The 18890-nt window shown below is 34.5% G+C and overlaps 1 protein-coding gene across 1 annotated transcript in view; it reads right to left on the bottom strand.

The window, feature by feature from the left end:
- The window catches only part of ADGRG7 (adhesion G protein-coupled receptor G7), an 82745-nt gene that overhangs the window by 24663 nt on the left and 39192 nt on the right, over window positions 1-18890 (bottom strand). The window contains exons 9-11 of the mRNA XM_042903681.1: window positions 15746-15906; window positions 15158-15313; window positions 3895-4007 (exon numbers count right to left, since the gene is read on the bottom strand). Coding sequence (XP_042759615.1) covers window positions 3895-4007; window positions 15158-15313; window positions 15746-15906 — 430 coding nt within the window. The remainder of the gene's footprint in view (window positions 1-3894; window positions 4008-15157; window positions 15314-15745; window positions 15907-18890) is intronic.

The raw sequence follows: 18890 nt of genomic DNA, 5'->3' as shown, positions 1-18890 counted from the left end.
TGGCCTACCTGTGTATTTTCAGATTGGCAGAGAATTCAAGGTTTCCCTAAATAAGGGTTGATCTCAAATGTGAGGTTTCATATTGTCTTTACTGTGCACGTATTGTTTACCTTAATGGTTAAAGGCAGATATATCCATAAGGCCCCTTTAATGACATATTATAGTTCTCTGTATACTATGGTATGCAGTCTTATATTAATGAAAGTTACAGAATTTCCATTCACTACCATCTAAGCCTTTCTGGGTTTTTCAGAATACAAGACCTCTTCAAATAACTATTTCCCTAAGTTTATTACTGTGCTTAAAGTTCTAACATCTCCAAGTACCCATTTTTAATATCTCAGAATCTGATGAATAAGTCTGCTTACTAATTACATATCCTTTATGATTTTATAACATTCCATCATGAACCTTCTCAGTCTTTGGATTTCTACAATGCATAAAAAGTGTATATTTAAACAGAACTCTGCTCGTCCTCTTGATGTTTTAGTTGAGATTTTCTGAATAATTCAAAATTTAATTCAGTCTTTTGAAAGTTTTAATGACCAGAACTGCAAAAAGTACTCAAAAGATTCCTTTTATATAAAAGCAAAGTTAGCTTCTAATTTTTTTCCAGTTTCAAACAGAAACTGTAATCCACAGGAAGAACAGGCTATTTTCAAATAGCCTGGCTCCTCTGTACATTTCTATATTCTGTACATTAATATTATGTTATTTTTCTATATAATATATATAATTATATAATGTATTATAACATATATTATGTAGCTTATATATCTTATGTATCTAAATTATTTATAATTTACTATAAATTATACATATTATATGTAATTTATATATAATTATGGGGGACCCTGTCCATGAACAAAGAAAACTATTTGATTCACGTTTAGAAGTCAATACCATTTTTTAATTTTTGTTTTTGTTTCCTGATGAATTTTTAGTGACATACATGGCAGCATAACTGTGCTAAGAAACATGTCGATAGAGAATGAAAAAAAAATCTGAAAACCACTAGAAGTACTGAAATTTTAGGCAAAGACACTAGTTATGTACCTACCACAACTTATTCAAATGGGTTCAAAAACTGTTCAAGTATGATTACGATAGAAAGACAAATAAAAGGGGGCCCTGGTAGCTCAGGTGGTTATGCGTCCAACTTCAGCTTAGGTCGTGATCTTGCAATTTGCAGTTCTTGAGTTCGGGCCCCTCATTATGCTCTCTGTGCTAGCATAGAGCCCATTTCAGTTCCTCTGTCCCCCTCTCTCTGCCCCTCCCCCACTTGCTGTCTCTCAAAGATAGATATTTTAAAAAAAGAAATACAAATAAAAGGACAAATATAAGAGCCATTTCATTTTACATAACAGACCTGTAACTACATGACATGCAATGTTCGTTCAAAGCGCTTACCACTATTTGAAATCATATATTTAATTCTGTATATATCTGTATAACATCTGTCTTTGCCAAAGAATATAAATATCATGAGAAATGAGAGCTTACTTGCTGTTCATAGTTTGGTATTCAGTTTGTATGTGGTGCTTGGCCCATAATTAGCACTCGTTATAAAAACTTTGAGTGAATGGCAAGAGATTCATTAAGTGTGATAGATAAAGAAGAGGAATCAAAAGGAGTTCTGGCTCTTTGAACAAATGGCTTTTTCTAAATATGAACAGAGAAAGTGAAAAATGTGCCTGGGTCATCTTGCTGTACCTGAAATTAAAAAGTGCTTAAAGACTGCTAGGGACATGCCAAAACAACATGAAGAGACTCCCTCTGGTTACATTCAAGAGTACACTTCTTTACAAAGGAATAGAGTAAAGAGAAAGAATCATTTTCAACCATCAAGGTAATAATATATTCCAACAAGAGCCATTGAGTAAAAGTTGGGGGACAGAATAGTCACACAATTTTAAAGTATCATCCCACAGATTACTTATTGCTTACAAAGGGGAAAATATTAACCTTTAGGGTGTAGAATTCCAGTAGACACCACTGTAAACAAGGAATCCAACTTAATACAACCAATAATGGGACAAACCGACATCACATGCTTCTTGCTATACCACACTGAAAAAGACTTAATGATTTAGTATTCTCATCAAAAATGTTTAACCCCTATCTAATCATGAGAAACATTTCAGACAAATCCTAAACTGTTGAATATTCTACTTTCTACAATATAACTGACATGAACATTTCAAAAGATTTAATGTCCCCAAATGCCAAAACAAACAAAAAAGCAGAGGAATTATTTTAGGCTAAATGAGACTAAGAACCATGACAACTGGGGTTCCTGGGTGGCTCAGTTGGTTAAGTGTCCAACTTCGGCTCAGGTCATGATCTCACAGTTTGTGAGTTCAAGCACCACATCAGGTTCTATGCTGACAGCTCAGAGCCTGGAGCCTGCTTCAGATTCTGTGTCTCCCTCTCTCTCTACCCCTCCCCAACTCGTGCTCTGTCTCTTTCTCAAAAATAAATAAACATTAAAAAAAATTTAAGAATAGAAACATAGCAACTAAACGAATGGGGGGGGACCACTCAGCTATAACGGATATTAATGGAACAACTGAAGAAATTTGAATATGGATTGTATATTAACACAGTAACATTGTATCAATGGTAAACTGGTTGAGTTGAATTTCCTGAGTGAGAATAATGGTATTATACTGTAGAAGAGAATACCCGTGTTCTTAGGAAATGCTTGAAAATTTAGCAACTTTTCTATAGGTTTTCAACTTTTTAAATAAAATTTCAGGAAATATTTTAAACAGCAATGCTTTCAAAATAAAAAGTTCTGAGCCTACACATCTGAGAAAACACTTATGAGAGAATTTAGTAGGGAGAAATAATTCTGAAAGAAAGATGAATTCATCTTGGGATATCTTGAGTTTGTGAGGAGGACCACGTAGGAATACTCAATAGTCCCACTTATTCTACAGATATTCCTCTACTAAGGGCCAGGTACTGTGCTCAGTCTTGGGGATACACTAATCAAAACAAAACAAACAACAATAGAAACAACAAAATCAGAAAAAGTCACTGTTCTCATTGATTTTCATGCTGATGGGGAAAACAGAGAGTACCCAGGTAAACTAATAAATAACAAACTTATATTTACAGATTGATAAAAATGTAGCATGTGAAAAAAATAACAAGTGCTATACAAAATTGGACCTTTAGTGAGGAGGTCAAGGTGGAAAGAAATATGCGTTTATAGGTAATTTTTAAAGTTAGATTTCTTAAAAATTATTTATTTTTGAGAGAGAGCACAAGCGGGGAGTAACAGAGAGAGAGGGAGACAGAGGAGGCAAAGCAGGCGTCATGCTAACAGCAGAGAGCTCCATGTGGGGCATGAACCCAAAATCTGTGAGATCATGACCGGAGCCAAAGTCGGACACTTAACTGACTTAGCCACCCAGGTGCCCCTTAAGTTAGATTTTTTTCGAACTATGGAATTCAAAGACTTTTGAAAAGTTTGACCATTTGAAAACTTAATATGTATTTTAAATTAGTTTAATTTTCAAAAATATTGTTTAGCAATGTTTTGCTCTTTTATAAATGCAAATTGGTAGGTATGGTTCTATTCAACACAAAGGAACTATATAGCATTAATGAGCTATGGGACCACACTATTTTTACATGACAAACTTATAACCACATGGTATGTAATTTTTCTTCAAAGCACTTACCACAGTTTTAATTATAAATTTATTTGTATGTATTTCTTAGCCTCTTCAGAACTGAGTGTGCTCTTCTGTAAGATGAACTTGTTGAATTAATTCTGATTTCCCTTTTATCTCCAAGAGACCATATTATGATGAGAATATGTGCAGAGGAAATAATATCAAGATAGCAATTTTTCTTATAAAAGGAGCCTGTTTCCCTTCTTACCTGGTGACAATCTGAAATACAATTGTAAGGGCCAGACCAGTAATGGACAGCGCACATCCAACATTGGATAATATGTCTAGTGATGCAGGATATTTATATTTCTTTTCGAAACTCTAAAAAACAAGTTAAGACTCATATTTTTTACTAACCATTCCTGAAATGTCTATGAAAGTCAACATCATAAAAAGTTACATTGGTCAAAATAACCAGATAGTTGCCAGATATGTCTTTTTATAAAACTGTTAATATATTTTAAAAAGAAATAAATTAACCCCTTTTCTCTAAGCAGTTTATATGAATTAGAGTGTTGAGAACAGTTATCTAACCAATTCAGTTAAAGAAAACATATATACTTTACCTCAATGTCTAAAATCTAAAATTTATCCCTCACGTTATTTTTGTGTGTAACTATCATCCAAGAGGAAATATGCATATCTGAGCTAATGCACTAAAAATAAAGTTGCAGAAATGTTTTTTGGACATGGAAAGATGTTCATGTGATCCTGCTAATTTTTTTTAAAATGGCAGTCTTATTGTTGTCCAATATATCTATATCTAGCCCAGTATTTTAATATATATTCATAGACAAGTATATTTTATGGAGAGATAATAATGGTGGTCACTGGGTGGGTAGGATATATATAATATTTTTGCCTGCCTTTATTTTAATAGTTAAAAAATAGAAAGTAATATTTATATAACATGAAAGTAATGTAGAAACATTAAAAAATATAGATTTCTCTTAACTGCCGGCTACCCCACATCATACCACCCTTCCTCTTGAAATCATATCTCTTCTCCAGAGCTTACTTTTTTAATGTACTTACAAATATTACCCACGTCTCTTGAATAAATATATTTCTGCTTAATAGATAAACTTTCATACCTTATGCAATAAATATGTATTGTTTTTATAGGAAGAAAACAAAAATAAAATAATTTTCATTTTTAAAAATTATAAAACAAAGACTTCATGTTACTTCCTGTGTACAGTATACTGACTAGATACCAAAGAATCATAGAATATACATAAACCTTCAAGCTTAGAAATCATCTATTCACTTAGAGCCTATCTGCTCCTATTTTAGATACATATTTATTTTATTTAGATATTTTATTTATTTATTTAGATATTTTAAAGTTCTAATCAAACTTTAAAAAAATTTGGCAACCCAAACTAATTACAAATGTGAGTGGTAGACATTGAGGCAGATTCAGACATTAGTGAGAAGAAATAGCTGAAAGCCTGACCTCAGAAAAGAAGAAAAATAACTGTGACAATGTATTACGTTATCATTTAATATATATAGCAACCCAAGCTTTACACATCTAGCAAATGATAGTAATGATCTTAAAGGTATCAAAAAAGTTAATTTTTATCTTTACTATTTTCTAATTAAGAAAGCAGATCTCTCTGCAATACGTTAGAAAATAATCAAAGTCAATTAAAATAATAAAGGTTTGATAGTTAAAATAAGAAAACTATAATTTCACACCTGTGAGAATGGCTAAAATTAACAACTCCGGAAATAACACATTTGTGAGGATGTGGAGAAAGGGGAAACCTCTTACAGTGCTGGTAGGAATGCAAACTGGTGCAGCCATTCTGGAAAACAGTATAGAGGTCTTCAAAAAGTTAAAAATAGAACTACCCTTTGACCCAGCAATTAAACTACTAGGTATTTACCCAAAGGATACAAAAATGCTGACTTGAAGGGGCACATAAACCCCAATGTTTATAGCAGCATTATCAACAATAGCCAAATTATGGAAAAAGCACAAATGTCCATCAACTGAGGAATGGATAAAGAAGATGTGATATGAAGAAGATGTGCTGTGTATCACACATACACACAATGGAATATTACTCAGACATCAAAAAGAATGAAATCTTGCCATTTACAATGACATGGATGGAGCTAGAGTATATTATGCTAAGCAAAATAAGTCAGTCAGAGAAAGACAAATACCATATTATTTCACTCATATATGAAATTTAACAAACAAAACAGATGAACATAGGGGAAGGGGGAAAAAAGAGAGGGAGGAAAACCATAAGAGACTCTAAACTATAGTGAACAAACTGAGAGTTAAAGGAGGGAAAGTGGGGGGAGGGATGGTCTAAATTGGTGATGGGTATGAAGGAGGGCACTTGTGATGAGCACTGGGTGTTATATGTAAGTGATGAATCACTGGATTCCACTCCTAAAACTAATATTAAACCATATGTTAAGTAACTAGAATGTAAATTAAAACTTGATATAAAAAAAAATATACTGAAAGTTAAATCCAGTACAGTAAAGTAAGAAAAAGAAATAAATGTGGGTGCCTGGGTGGCTGAGTTAGTTAAGTGTCAGACTCTTGATTTGGCTCAGGTCGAGATCTCATGAACCGTGAGATCAAGCCCCAAGTTGGGCTCTGTACTGAAAACGTAGAGCCCGCTTGGGATTCTCTCTCCCTTTGCCCCTGGCACACATGCACGTGTGTACTCTCTTTCCCTCTCACTTCCTCTCAAAAATAAATAAATAAACTTAAAAAAATGACATAAAGACTGTAAAATATAAATAAATAAATAAATAAATAAGAAAGAAATCTATAGTTATTTCAAAAACTTTTGTAAATCAAGTACAGAGGAGTTAAGATGGCAGAGTAGTATAGGGAGCCTGAGCTTGTCTCATCCCTGAAATGCAGCTAGATCAGCATCAAACCGTTTTGAACACCTAGGAAACTGATCTGAGGATTAATGCAACAATCTGCATAATTGGAAACAGAGAACTTGGCAGGTATGGGGTGTGGAGAGGTGAACTGGGGGAGAGAAAAGCCACGGAGCCATAGAGGGTATGGAGCTGTTTTCACAAAGAGAGGAAAGAAAGACAAAGGGGGGGAATGCAGCACATTGAAATCACACAAGAAAAGCACTCCCCCTAAAAGTACCTGGAGAGAAAGAGAGAAAGAGTGAAAATACTCGCAGAGACTGAAAACAATCAACACCTGTTCTCTGATGGGGAGAAAAGGAGAGGGTTTCAATACTGCCAGGATTCTATAAACAGTGAAGTCCAAAGTCTGAAGTTTCAGAGCTCAGTGTTCTGGTGAGGAAGTAGGGAAAAATCCCCAGAATTTTCCAGGAGGAAGTAGTGTGGTCTGAGGGATCCGTGTACCACATAGGGAGAAGTGGTTCCCCAGATTCGAGTGCATTTGGTAGAGACCATATGGGCTCCCCACAGGCAAAAGTCTCAGTGGACCTTGGAGAGTGGTCACGTTTATTGATATTAGAACAAAGACCCCAGAGTGCAGGGAAACCTAGTGCAGGCTATGTGATGTGATTTGCCCACAGTGGCCTCTGCCACTGTGTGATCACAGGAATATTTTCTGGGGCAAGCCAGCTCCTGGCCATTGTATGGTGAGACCCTCTTGCAGAGAGTTGGCACAGGTCCAAGTCAAAGGGGTGTCTGAAGTGTGGGGTTTTGAAACACAGCCCTATCCGAGATAAAACTCTGGAAGGAGGTGCCACCTGGCAAGTGGACAGCTTGGACAGGTACAAGGTACAGGTGGGGAGTGGATGGAAGCCTATGACAAAGGAGGGTGCTTGATAGCAAGTCATGAGGCTACAGGTTCCTGTGTCAAAGGTGGGTAAAGTCATTTTCACTTCTAAAGCACATGTGTGCATGTGTGTGCATGCACACACACAAATCGACCCTAGTAAGCTAAGCAGTGCCACCAGGTGGAGAACAGAGCCATTACACCAAGCCTGCTCAACTGAACCCTCCAGGCACATCCCCCAGAAGACCAGCACAAATCCCTTCCACCTGCTTATTAGTCTACGACTATAATATGCTGCAAAGATTCTGTTCTAGGGCATACTGGATGTAACTTCATTCAGGTTTTATTCTGTTTGCCGGTTCTTTTATTTGCTCATTTTCTATACTGTTTTTGCTTAGGTTCTTTTCTTTTTTCTTTCTTTTCTTTTTGTTTCCTAGACACAGAAAGAGCAAATTCTTTTTTATTTTTTTATTCTATTTTATTTTCTTTATTTTATTTTATTCCATTTTATTATTTAAAAATTTTTTTTAAAAATTTAACTTTTTTCCTTTCTCTTTTTTCTCTATTTTATCAAGTTTCTCTCAACAAGCAAACCAAAACATGCATAAGATCTAGCTTCCTTTATTTGATTTTGTTTTATTTTGTTTTTAATTTTTATTTTTTATTTTATTAATCTTTTTCTTCCTCCAAAATGACAAGATGGAGGAATTCAACTCAAAAGAAAGAACAGGAAGAAATGACAGCCAGGGATTTGATCAACACAGATATAATTAATATGTCTGAACTAGAATTTAAAACCACAATTATAAGAATGCTACCTAGGGTTGAAAAGGATAGAAGATACCAGAGAATCCCTTTCTACAGAGACAAAAGAACCAAAATCTAGTCAGGCCAAAATTAAAAATACAATCTCAAATTCATGCCATAATGTAAGGATGGACAAAGCAGAGCAGCAAATTGGTGATATAGAAGATAAAATTATTGAAAATAATGAAGCAGAAAAAAAGAGGGAAACAAAGGCAAAAAGTCATGATACAAGACTTGGAGAATTCAGTGACTTATTAAAGAGGAATAATTTTCAAATCATTGCAGTCCCAGAAAAAGAAGAGAGAGAAAAAGGAGCAGAAGGTTTATGTGAGGAAATTATAGCTGAAAACCTTCCTAATCTGGGGAAACATACAGACATCAAAATCCAAGAAGCACAGAGAACTCCCATTAGATTCAACAAAAACTGACCACCACCAAGGCATATCATAGTCAAATTCACAAAATACACAGACAAGGAAAGAATTATGAAAGTGAAAAAAAAAAAGCCCTTAACCTACTAGGGAAGGCAGATCAGGTTCACAGCAGACCTGTCCACAGAAACTTGGCAGACCAGAAAGAAGTGGCAGGATATATTCAATGTGCGTAATCAGAAAAATATGCAGCTAAAAATTCTTTATCCAACAAGGCTGTCAGTCAAAAGAGGAGGAGATAAAGAGTTTCCCAGACAAACAAAAACTAAAAGAGTTCATGACCACTAAATGAACCCTGCAAGAAACTTTAAGGGGGACTCCTTGAGTGGAGAAAAACAAAGAAAAAAAAACCCAAAAAAGACCAAAAGCAACAAAGACGAGGAAGGACCAAAGAACGTCCCCAGAAACACCAACTCTACAGGCAGCACAATGACACTAAATTCATATCTTTCAATAACGACACTAAATGTAAGTGGACTACATGCTCCAATCAAAATACATAGGATATCAAAATGGATAAGAAAACAAAACCCATCCATATGCTTCCTACAAGAGACTCATTTTAGACTGAAGATACCTGCAGATTGAAAGTAAGAGGATGGAAGCCATCTGTCATGCTAATGGACATTAAAAGAAAGCTGGAGTACCCATACTTATATCAGACAAACTAGATTTTTTTTTAATTTTTTTAATGTTTATTTATTTTTGAGAGAGAGACAGAGTGTGAGCAGGGGAGGGGTAGAGAGAGAGGAAGACACAGAATCTGAAGCAGGCTCCAGGCTCTGAGCTGTCAGCACAGAGCCTGACTCAGGGCTCAAACTCAGGAGCTGTGACATCATGACCTGAGCCAAAGTCAGACACTCAACCAACTGAGCCACCCAGGTGCCCCATATCAGACAAACTAGATTTTAAAACAAAGATTATAACAAGAAATGAAGATGAAGGGCATTATATCATAATTAGGGGGACTGTCCACCAAGAAGAGCTAACAATTATAAATATTTATGCCCCCAAATTGAAACATCCAAATAAATATATCAATTAATCACAAACATAAAGAAACACATAGATAATAATACCATAATAGTAGGGGACTTCAACACCCCACTTATATAAATGGATAGGTCATCTAAGCAGAAAATCAGCAAAGGAAACAATGGCTCTCAATTACATACTGGACTGGATGGACTTAACAGATATATTCAGAACATTTCATCCTAAAGCAGCATAATACACATCCTTCTTGAGTCCACATGGAACATTTTCCAGAATAGATCACATACTGGGTCACAAATCAGCCCTGAACAAGTACAAAAAGATAGATACCACGCCATGCATATTTTCAGACAACAATGCTATGAAACTTGAAATCAACCACAGGAAAAAATTTGGAAAGACCACGAATATGTGGAAATTAAAGAACACCCTACTAAAGAAAGAATAATCTAGCCAAGAAATTAAAAAGGAAATGCAAAAGTACATGGAAGCCAATGAAAATAAAAACAAAACCCCTGGGAGAAGCAAAGGCAATCATGAAAGGGAAGTATATAGCAATCCAGGCCTTCCTAAAGAAGGAAAAAATATCTCAGATACACAACCTAACCTTACACCTAAAGGAACTGGAAAAAGAACAGTAAATAAAGCCCCAAACAGCAGAAAGGCAATAATAAAGATTACAGCAGAAATCAATTATATATATATATATATATATATATATATATATATATACCAATAGCCTATCTATCTATCTATCTATATATATACATATATATGTGTATATATATATGTGTGTGTGTGTGTATATATATATATATATATATATCAAGTATGTGTGTATATATATATATATATATATATATATATATATATCAAGTATGTGTGTGTGTATATATATATATATATATATATATATATATATATATCAAGAGTAGAACAGATCAACAAAACCAGGATTTGGTTCTTTGAAAGAATTAACAAAATTGATAAACCCCTAACCAGACTTATCAAGAAGAAAAATGAAAGGACCCAAATAAATAAAATCATGAATGAAAGGGGAGAGATCACAATTAAAACCACAGAAATACAAACAATTATAAGAGAATATTATAAGCAATTATATGCCAACAAATTGGGCAATCTGAAGGAAATGCACAAATTCTTAAAAGCATATAAACTACCAAACTAAAACAGGGAGAAATAGAAAATTTACACAGACCCATAACCATAAAGAAATTGAATCAGTAATAAAAAATTTCCCAAAAAAACAAGAGTCCAGGGCCAAATGGCTTCCCAGGGGAATTCTACTAAACATTTGAAGAATCATTAATATCTGTTCTTTTGAGGCTGTTACAAAAAATAGAAATGGAAGGAAAAATTCCAAACTCATTCTACAAAGCCAGCATTACCTTGATTTCAAAACCAGACAAAGACCCCACTAAAAAGGAGAATTACAGACAATCTCCCTGATGAACATGGATGCAAAAATTCTCAGCCAGATAATAGCAAACCAAATCCAACAATACATTAAAGGAATTATTCATCACAATCAAGTGAGATTTATTCCTGGGCTGCAGGAGTGGTTCAATATCTGCAAGTCAATCAGTGAGATACATCACATCAATAAAAGAAAGGATAAGAACCACATGATCCTCTCAATAGATGTAGAAAAAGCATTTGATAAAATACAGCACCCTTTCTTAATAACAACCCTCAAGAAAGTAGGGATAGAAGGAACATACCTCAAGATCATAAAGGCTATATACAAAAGACCCACAGCTAATATCATCCTCGATGGGGAAAAACTGAGAGCTTTCCCCCTAATGTCGGGAACATGACAGGGATGTCCACTTTCACCATTGTTGTTCAACACAGTGTTGGAAGTCCTAGCTTAAGCAATCAGACAACAAAAAGAAATAAAATGCATCAAAATCAGTAAGGAAGAAGTCAAACTTTCACTCTTCACAGATGACATGCTACTTTACATGGAAAACCTGAAAGACACTACCAAAAAACTTCTAGAACTGATCCATGAATTCAGCAAAGTTGCAGGATAGAAAATCAATGTACAGAAATTGGTTGCACTTCTATACACCAATATTGAAGAAGCAAAAAGAGAAATCAAGGAATATATTCCATTTACAGTTACACCAAAAACTGTAAAATACCTAGGAATAAACCTAACCAAAGAAATATCTGTACACTGAAAATTCTACAAAAGTTATGAAAGAAATTGAAGAAGACATAAAGAAATGGAAAAACATTCCATGCTCATGTATTAGAAGAACAAATATTGTTAAAATACACAATTACAATTGTTGTACAAATACAATTCAACAATTGTTGAATCTACACATTCAACACAATCCCTATCAAAATAAACAGCATTCTTCAGAGCTAGAGCACAAAATTCAAAAATTCGTATGGAATCAGAAAAGACCCCAAAGTAATCTTGAAAAATAAAACCAAAGCTGGAGACATCACAATTCTGGGCCTCAAGCTTTGTTACAAAGCTATAATCATCAAGACAGTATTGTACTGGCACAAAACAGACACATAGATCAATGGACAGAATACAGACCAGAAATGGACCCACAAACATATGGTCAACTAATCTCTGACAAAGCAAGAAAGAATGTCCAATAGAAAAGACAGTCTTTTCAGCAAATCATGTTGGGAAAATTGGACAGAAACATGCAGAAAAATAAACCTGGATTACTTTCTTACACTATACACACACAAAAAACTCAAAATGGATGAAAGACCCAATTGTGAGACAGGAAACCATTAAAATCCTTGAGGAGAAAACAGGCAACAACCTCTAACCTCATCCATAGCAACTTCTTACTTGCCTAGAGGCAAGGAAAACAAAAGCAAAAATGAACTATTGGAACTTCTTCAAGATAAAAAGCTTCTGCACAGTGAAGGAAACAATCAAAACTAAAAGGCAACTGATGGAATGGGAGTAGATATTTGCAAATGACATATCAGATAAAGGGTTAGTATCCAAAATCTATAAAGAAGTTACCAAACTCAACATCCAAAAATCAAATAATCCAGTGAAGAAACAGGCAAAAAACATGAACAGACACTTTTCTAAAGAGTACATCTAGATGGCTAACAGACACATGAAAAAATGCTCAACTTCACCCATCATCAGGGAAATACAAATGAAAATCACAATGAGATACCACCTCACACCTGTCAGAATGGCTGAAATTAACAACTCAGGATATCACAGATGTTGGCAAGGATGTAGAGAAAGGGGAACCCTTTTGCACTGCTGCTGGGAATGCAAACTGGTGCAGCCACCTCTAAAGAACAGTGTGGAGGTTCCTCAAATAATTAAAAATAGAACTATCCGATGACCCAGCAATTGCACTATTAGGTATTTATCCAAATGATACCAAAATGCTGATTTGAAGGGTCACATGCACCCCAATATTTATAGCAGCACTATCAACAATAGCCAAATTATGGCAAGAACCCAAATATCCATTGACTGACGAATGGATAAAGAAGAAATGGCATATATATATATATATATGTATATATATATATATATATATATATGCACACACACACACACACACACACATATATGAATATTACTCTGTGATCAAAAAGAATGAAATCTTGCCTTTTGCAATAACATGGATGGAACTAGAATGTATTATGCTAAGTAAAATAAGTCAGTCAGTCAGAAAAAGACAAATATCATAAAATTTTATTCATAATTGGAATTTAAGAAACAAAACAGATGAACAAAGGGGAAGGGAAGGAAAAATAAGATAAAAACAGAGAGCGGGGCAAACCATGAGAGACTTTTAAATACAGAGAACAAGCTGAGAGCTGCTGGAGGGGAGGTGGGTGAGGGAATGGGCTAAATGCGTGATGGATATTAAGAAAGACACTTGTTGGGATGAGCACTGGGTGTTATATGTAAGGGATGAATCACTAAATTCTACTTCCGAAACCATTATTATACTATATGTTAACTAACTTGGATTTAAATAAAATTTAAAAAAATAAATAAAAATGTATGCAATAATTTTTTTTATAAAGAAAGTTTCCAACATTTGATATCCTATGTTGTGCCAGTATGTTCTGATCTCTATTGGCTTCCCAAATATAGCTACATCACTTTTAGTGGAGAATGGAAACATCTGCTTGTCTCAGGAAGATTCATAGTATCAATAAGTGTAAGACACTACATCATTCCCCATTACATTACATATAAAAGCATTCCATCAAGTGTAAAAACTAACATTTTTGGTTTTACCAGAATAATACATTTCTGAAAATAAAACAAACAAAAGTTTCTCTCTTAAAAGAGTCAACCCAAGAACTTTCAAAAGTGCATTTTTAGCTGAACATCAGAGCTAAGTGTTATCAGTTATCACACAGGGTAGCTTTGGAGCTAAAAGATATAAGGAATACATTAATAGATGAATGGATAAGGAAGATGTGGTATGTTTGTATGATGAAATATTACGAAGTCATAAAAAAGGATGAGATTGTGCCATTTGCAACAACATGGGTGGACTTCGAGGGTATTATGCTAAGGGACATAAGTCAGACTGAGAAAGAAAAATACCATATCATTTCACTCATGTGAAATCTAAAAACAAAAACACTTGAATAAACAAACAAAAAGCATAATCAGACCTGTAAATACAGAGAATAAACTGATGTTGCCAGAGGGCAGAGAATGGAGGATGAACAAAATGAGTGAAGGGAGTGAGAAATACAGGCTTTCAGTTATGGAATAAATAATTACAGGAATAAAAGGCAAAGCATAAGGAATATAGTCAGTGGTACTGTGGTAGCATTGAAAGGTGACAGATGATAGCTCCACTTGTGGTGAGCACAGCCTAATGTAGTAACGTGTCGAATCACTATGCTGTACACCTGAAACTAATGTAACATTGTGTGTCAACTATATTCATATTTTTAAAAAATTGCTTTTAAGCTTTAAGGAATACATAAAGGAACTATGGAACAAATTGGATAAATTCAAGAGTTTTTCCTCTTTTATCTTCTAGCATAAACTTAGCAACGTAGATTATTCCAGTGGAAAAAGCTTTGAGTAACTTATTTAAACTGCCCACCCATAGTCAAGTATGCATTAAACCCACCCTCGACACAGACTATACAGCCTTACCTCTGGCTATAACAACTTCAAGTTTCACATGTGAGTTAGTTGAATGGAGTCTGTCAGCTCCTCTTTTGCATATGGGCTCCCTTCTCACTAATAAATGCACAGTGCTGAACTCACCCACCCTGAGACCATACTGTAAAAAGCTCTATTTACTTGCTTTTACCAGAACTTCCTTTTTAAATCATCACTCCATTCCCTGTTTTTCCGTGTAATCTAGATTGAATTTCTATGCAAAATAAGCCCCAAAGGTATCTCCAATTTAGTATATACCAGAGCTGTGTATAAGGAAAATTCTTGGCCTGAAAGAGATTACTATGTACATCCTTACCATTAATACAGCAAAATTCGTAGTATGGTTGCAGTGGCAGTACAAGAATTCATCAGTGCCCCTCCGTTTGTGACAGCCATTTGTGTCCCAATCCTTTTTTATAAAATTCCAATAGACACAGGCATAGGAATGAATTTGGAACGTTTTTGGATCATACTGTAAATTGAAAACATTACAACTAATTTCTTTTTAAATACTTAACCAGGTAGAAAAAAATCAAGTAGAAGAAGATAAGCATATTAGAAATCAATTAGGTATGTACTAAGTGTAACATCTTCATTATAGATTAGGGAGGAGGGAAAAGGATATGAAATTCAAATTAGTTCGTTTTGCATTTAGCTAGTCTGACAAAAACATAGGTGGGAGAAGGTATAGATGAATATTTTCAAAGAATCTTTCACAGAATTTTCCTGTGAAATAACTATTATACACATGAAACTAATGTTACACTGTATGTTAACTAACAGGAATTTAAACAAAAACTTAAAAAAATAAAGGGTTTTTCTGTAGATTTCTTTTGCCCAACCAACCCTGCTTTTGTAATCAAAAGTGGACAGAATTTTTTTTGTTGTTAGTGGGAAAACTCACCCTTGGGTTAAAGACAATTTCAACAGAAGTTCTCTGATCTTTTTTTGTTTCATCAGTTTTGCCTGAGATAATTTTTTGACTAAAATTTGATTTAGGTTTAAAAATTTTTGATCGGAAAAACTTGCTGTTTTGATACACTATAAAGCCACATTTTGTGTTACCTGTGAAGAAAAAAAATAAATAAAAACTAAAATCAACAAATGAACCTAAGGGCAAACAAAAAACAAAGTCCCATGTCATTGTTCAACTGCATGGCTGCTTATCTTTGAATAAAGTACAGTAAAAATGGTTTGCTGGCTGAATCTTTCTTCAATTGCAATATGTAATTAACATATATAACCTGTGGCTTGCCATTCCACTCACGTTAATTTTTTTTCCTGAGTTTCAGATTCCTTACCTTCTAAATAGGGACAAAAGTTTCTACCTAATCCACCTCAAGGAGGTATTGTGAGGATCTCATGTATAAAAATAACATCTTGCTTTCTATGCAGCAAGAGTGAACATGACATTCAGGTAGCCTAAAGCCATGTCTCTTTACCCACTGTTAAGACATCAGACCAGAAACAGTGAGCGAATATGGAGGCAGCTGTGCCTAGAAAAGTGGTCTGTGAGTTCTGTGTCCTGTTAAAAGGGACTGAGCAGAAACCAGTCTATTCAGCCACAGAGCCAGGAGCTCACGTTGCACATATTAGGGACTGTTTCAGTGGAGCCAGATACTTTCCATCATCTCTTGAACTATTGACTACGTCATGATGATCACAGGTCTTTCCCGAGGCTGAAAGGCTATCGTGACATATTTCTTCAGGGGGCTGGAAAAAGCGGTCAGCTATTCCTCAGAGGCCCTAGAAAAGCATGGCCACAGCAGAGGGTTTTTGTATGGAGGCTGGCCATGGCAGTGGTCAAACAGAACAACCTGAGGAATGCCTCTTAACACTTTGTACAACTGTTGTCATATTTAAAACAGAAGCAACAAAAATAATTACACATTTTAGACTGAAATAATTTTCTAAACTCTGCTTTTACTAGTGATATCGGGAAAACTAAAACCCTGGCAGTGAGCCAGCATATTCAGTGTGATTGCATAGATAGGCAGACAATGTCCTGACGACTCCTAAAATGTCCTCCACAGCCAGCCGTGTTGTTCTATCCTCTACCCAGAAATAAAGACGTTGGTTTACAGAGTTTTTACACGGCACATTGACCTTACCAAATTGTTCCTTCTTAACACTAGATAACAAAGTTAACCCTAAAAATTCAGTAAGGCTTCTTTTCATTATTATTGTTTTTTATAAAAGAATGACATGGTTGATTTAAAGGTCAAATCTATAGAAATATATAAATTAAAAAATGAAAATTCTTGCTTACCCCTCTCCTCATTCCTACAGTATTTTGCTCATTTATTAGAAAACAATCACTTTCAACTAGATCTTCAGATTCACTAGAAGAAATTCTATTTACCTATAATTTTTTTAAATATCTGTATTTCTGGATATACCTTCTTGACAGTTTTTTCTTTCAAGTTTTTATTTAAAATCTAGTTAGTTAACATATAACGTAATATTGGTTTCAGGAGTAGAATTTAGTAATTCATCAGTTACGTATAACAGCCAGTGCTTATCATAACAAATGCCCTCCTTAATACCCATTTAGCCCATCCCTCCACCCACCTCACCTCCATTGACTCTCAGATTGTTCTCTATAGTTAAGAGTCTCTTATGGTTTGCCTCCCTCTCTCTCTTTTTTTATTCCCTTCCTCTATGTTTTGTTTCTTAAATTCCACATATGAGTGACATTATATGGCATTTGTCTTTCTCTGACTTATTTTGCTTAGCATAATACATTCTAGTTCCATCCATGTCATTGCTACAGACTGGAGGAAAGATATTTGTGACTTATATATAACAAATATATAACTTTGTGTTCAGAGTACACAAAGAACTTCTAATGACCAATAAGAAAAAGACAAACAAAAAGCCAGTAGAGAAATGATCATAGTGTTTGAATAGGCAAGTCACAGAGTAGAAAATCAGAATGTCTAATAACACATGAAAAGATGTTCAAGTAAAGGAAGGAAAAAAATCTAACGTATCATTGAACTTCAAAGCTGCAAAAGGAATATAAAAATACTCGTAACATATTTATCAGATAGGCAAAAGTTAAGATAACATATGAATAAATCTCCAAAAAGAGATGTTTAGTTTTCAAAAAAAGCAAGTTCCAAAAAAAAAATTAATTAAATTGAAATTTAAAAAAGCAAGTTCCATACAACATGATACCACTTATGTAAATATTTTAAACACCTGCAAAATAGACTATTTTATGTATGGATATATAAATATGTAGCACAAGTTTAAAGACAAACATAAAAATGAAGCGTACCAACTTCAAATAGATGTTATTTCTGGGGAGGAGAGATGGGAAAAGATAGGGCACAGAACTTCAGGTGCAGCTGTAATATCTTCTTTTTTTTTACGGGGTCTGAAGCAAACATAGCAAAATTTGACATCAGTTTGCCTTGTTGGTGGGTACATAGGTGTGCTTACATTATTTTCTGTACTTTTCTATATGCATGAAATATTCTTTAATTAAAAGAAAAACACAGAAAGAACAAAAAAGACTTAGATTTAGTCTCTCCTTCACAAAGCATGTATCCAAAGCAAATGGAAGCAAAATTCCACAGCATGCCAGACACACGAATAATACCCGCTTCTTCTTTAGTAGTGCCATTATTAATTCTAAAATGTATACTTTTTAGGATCAGATTTTTTTTTATTTGGGGAGAGAATAAAGCAATGTGTGTGCCTATTTTGCTTATTGTTATTGTCAAAATAATCACTTTTTTTTAGACTTTGAAAAGTACCAACATTTCACATTAGACATAAAAATTCCTGAAGGGCCGTATGCAAGATGATAGGGTAAGTACCATAGTAGTGGAGATAGCTAAAGTCTGTTGCCACAAGATGGTGACTGTGTCAGTTACATAAAATATCCTGAGGCAGGCCCATAGGATGAATCCGTGCCTGTAAATGCCATGCCACTAGTAAATATGGGCAGAATTTGTGACCGAATATTTTTAAATGTATTTTTAAGTGTAAAACAGACCTGCATTAGCTAGATTTTTGTTAGAAAAAAAGATCTGTGTCCA

This window comes from Panthera leo, chromosome C2 (genome assembly GCF_018350215.1).
Source record: "Panthera leo isolate Ple1 chromosome C2, P.leo_Ple1_pat1.1, whole genome shotgun sequence".
Lineage (NCBI taxonomy): Eukaryota > Metazoa > Chordata > Mammalia > Carnivora > Felidae > Panthera > Panthera leo.
This window is presented reverse-complemented; position numbering and strand designations above follow the sequence as displayed.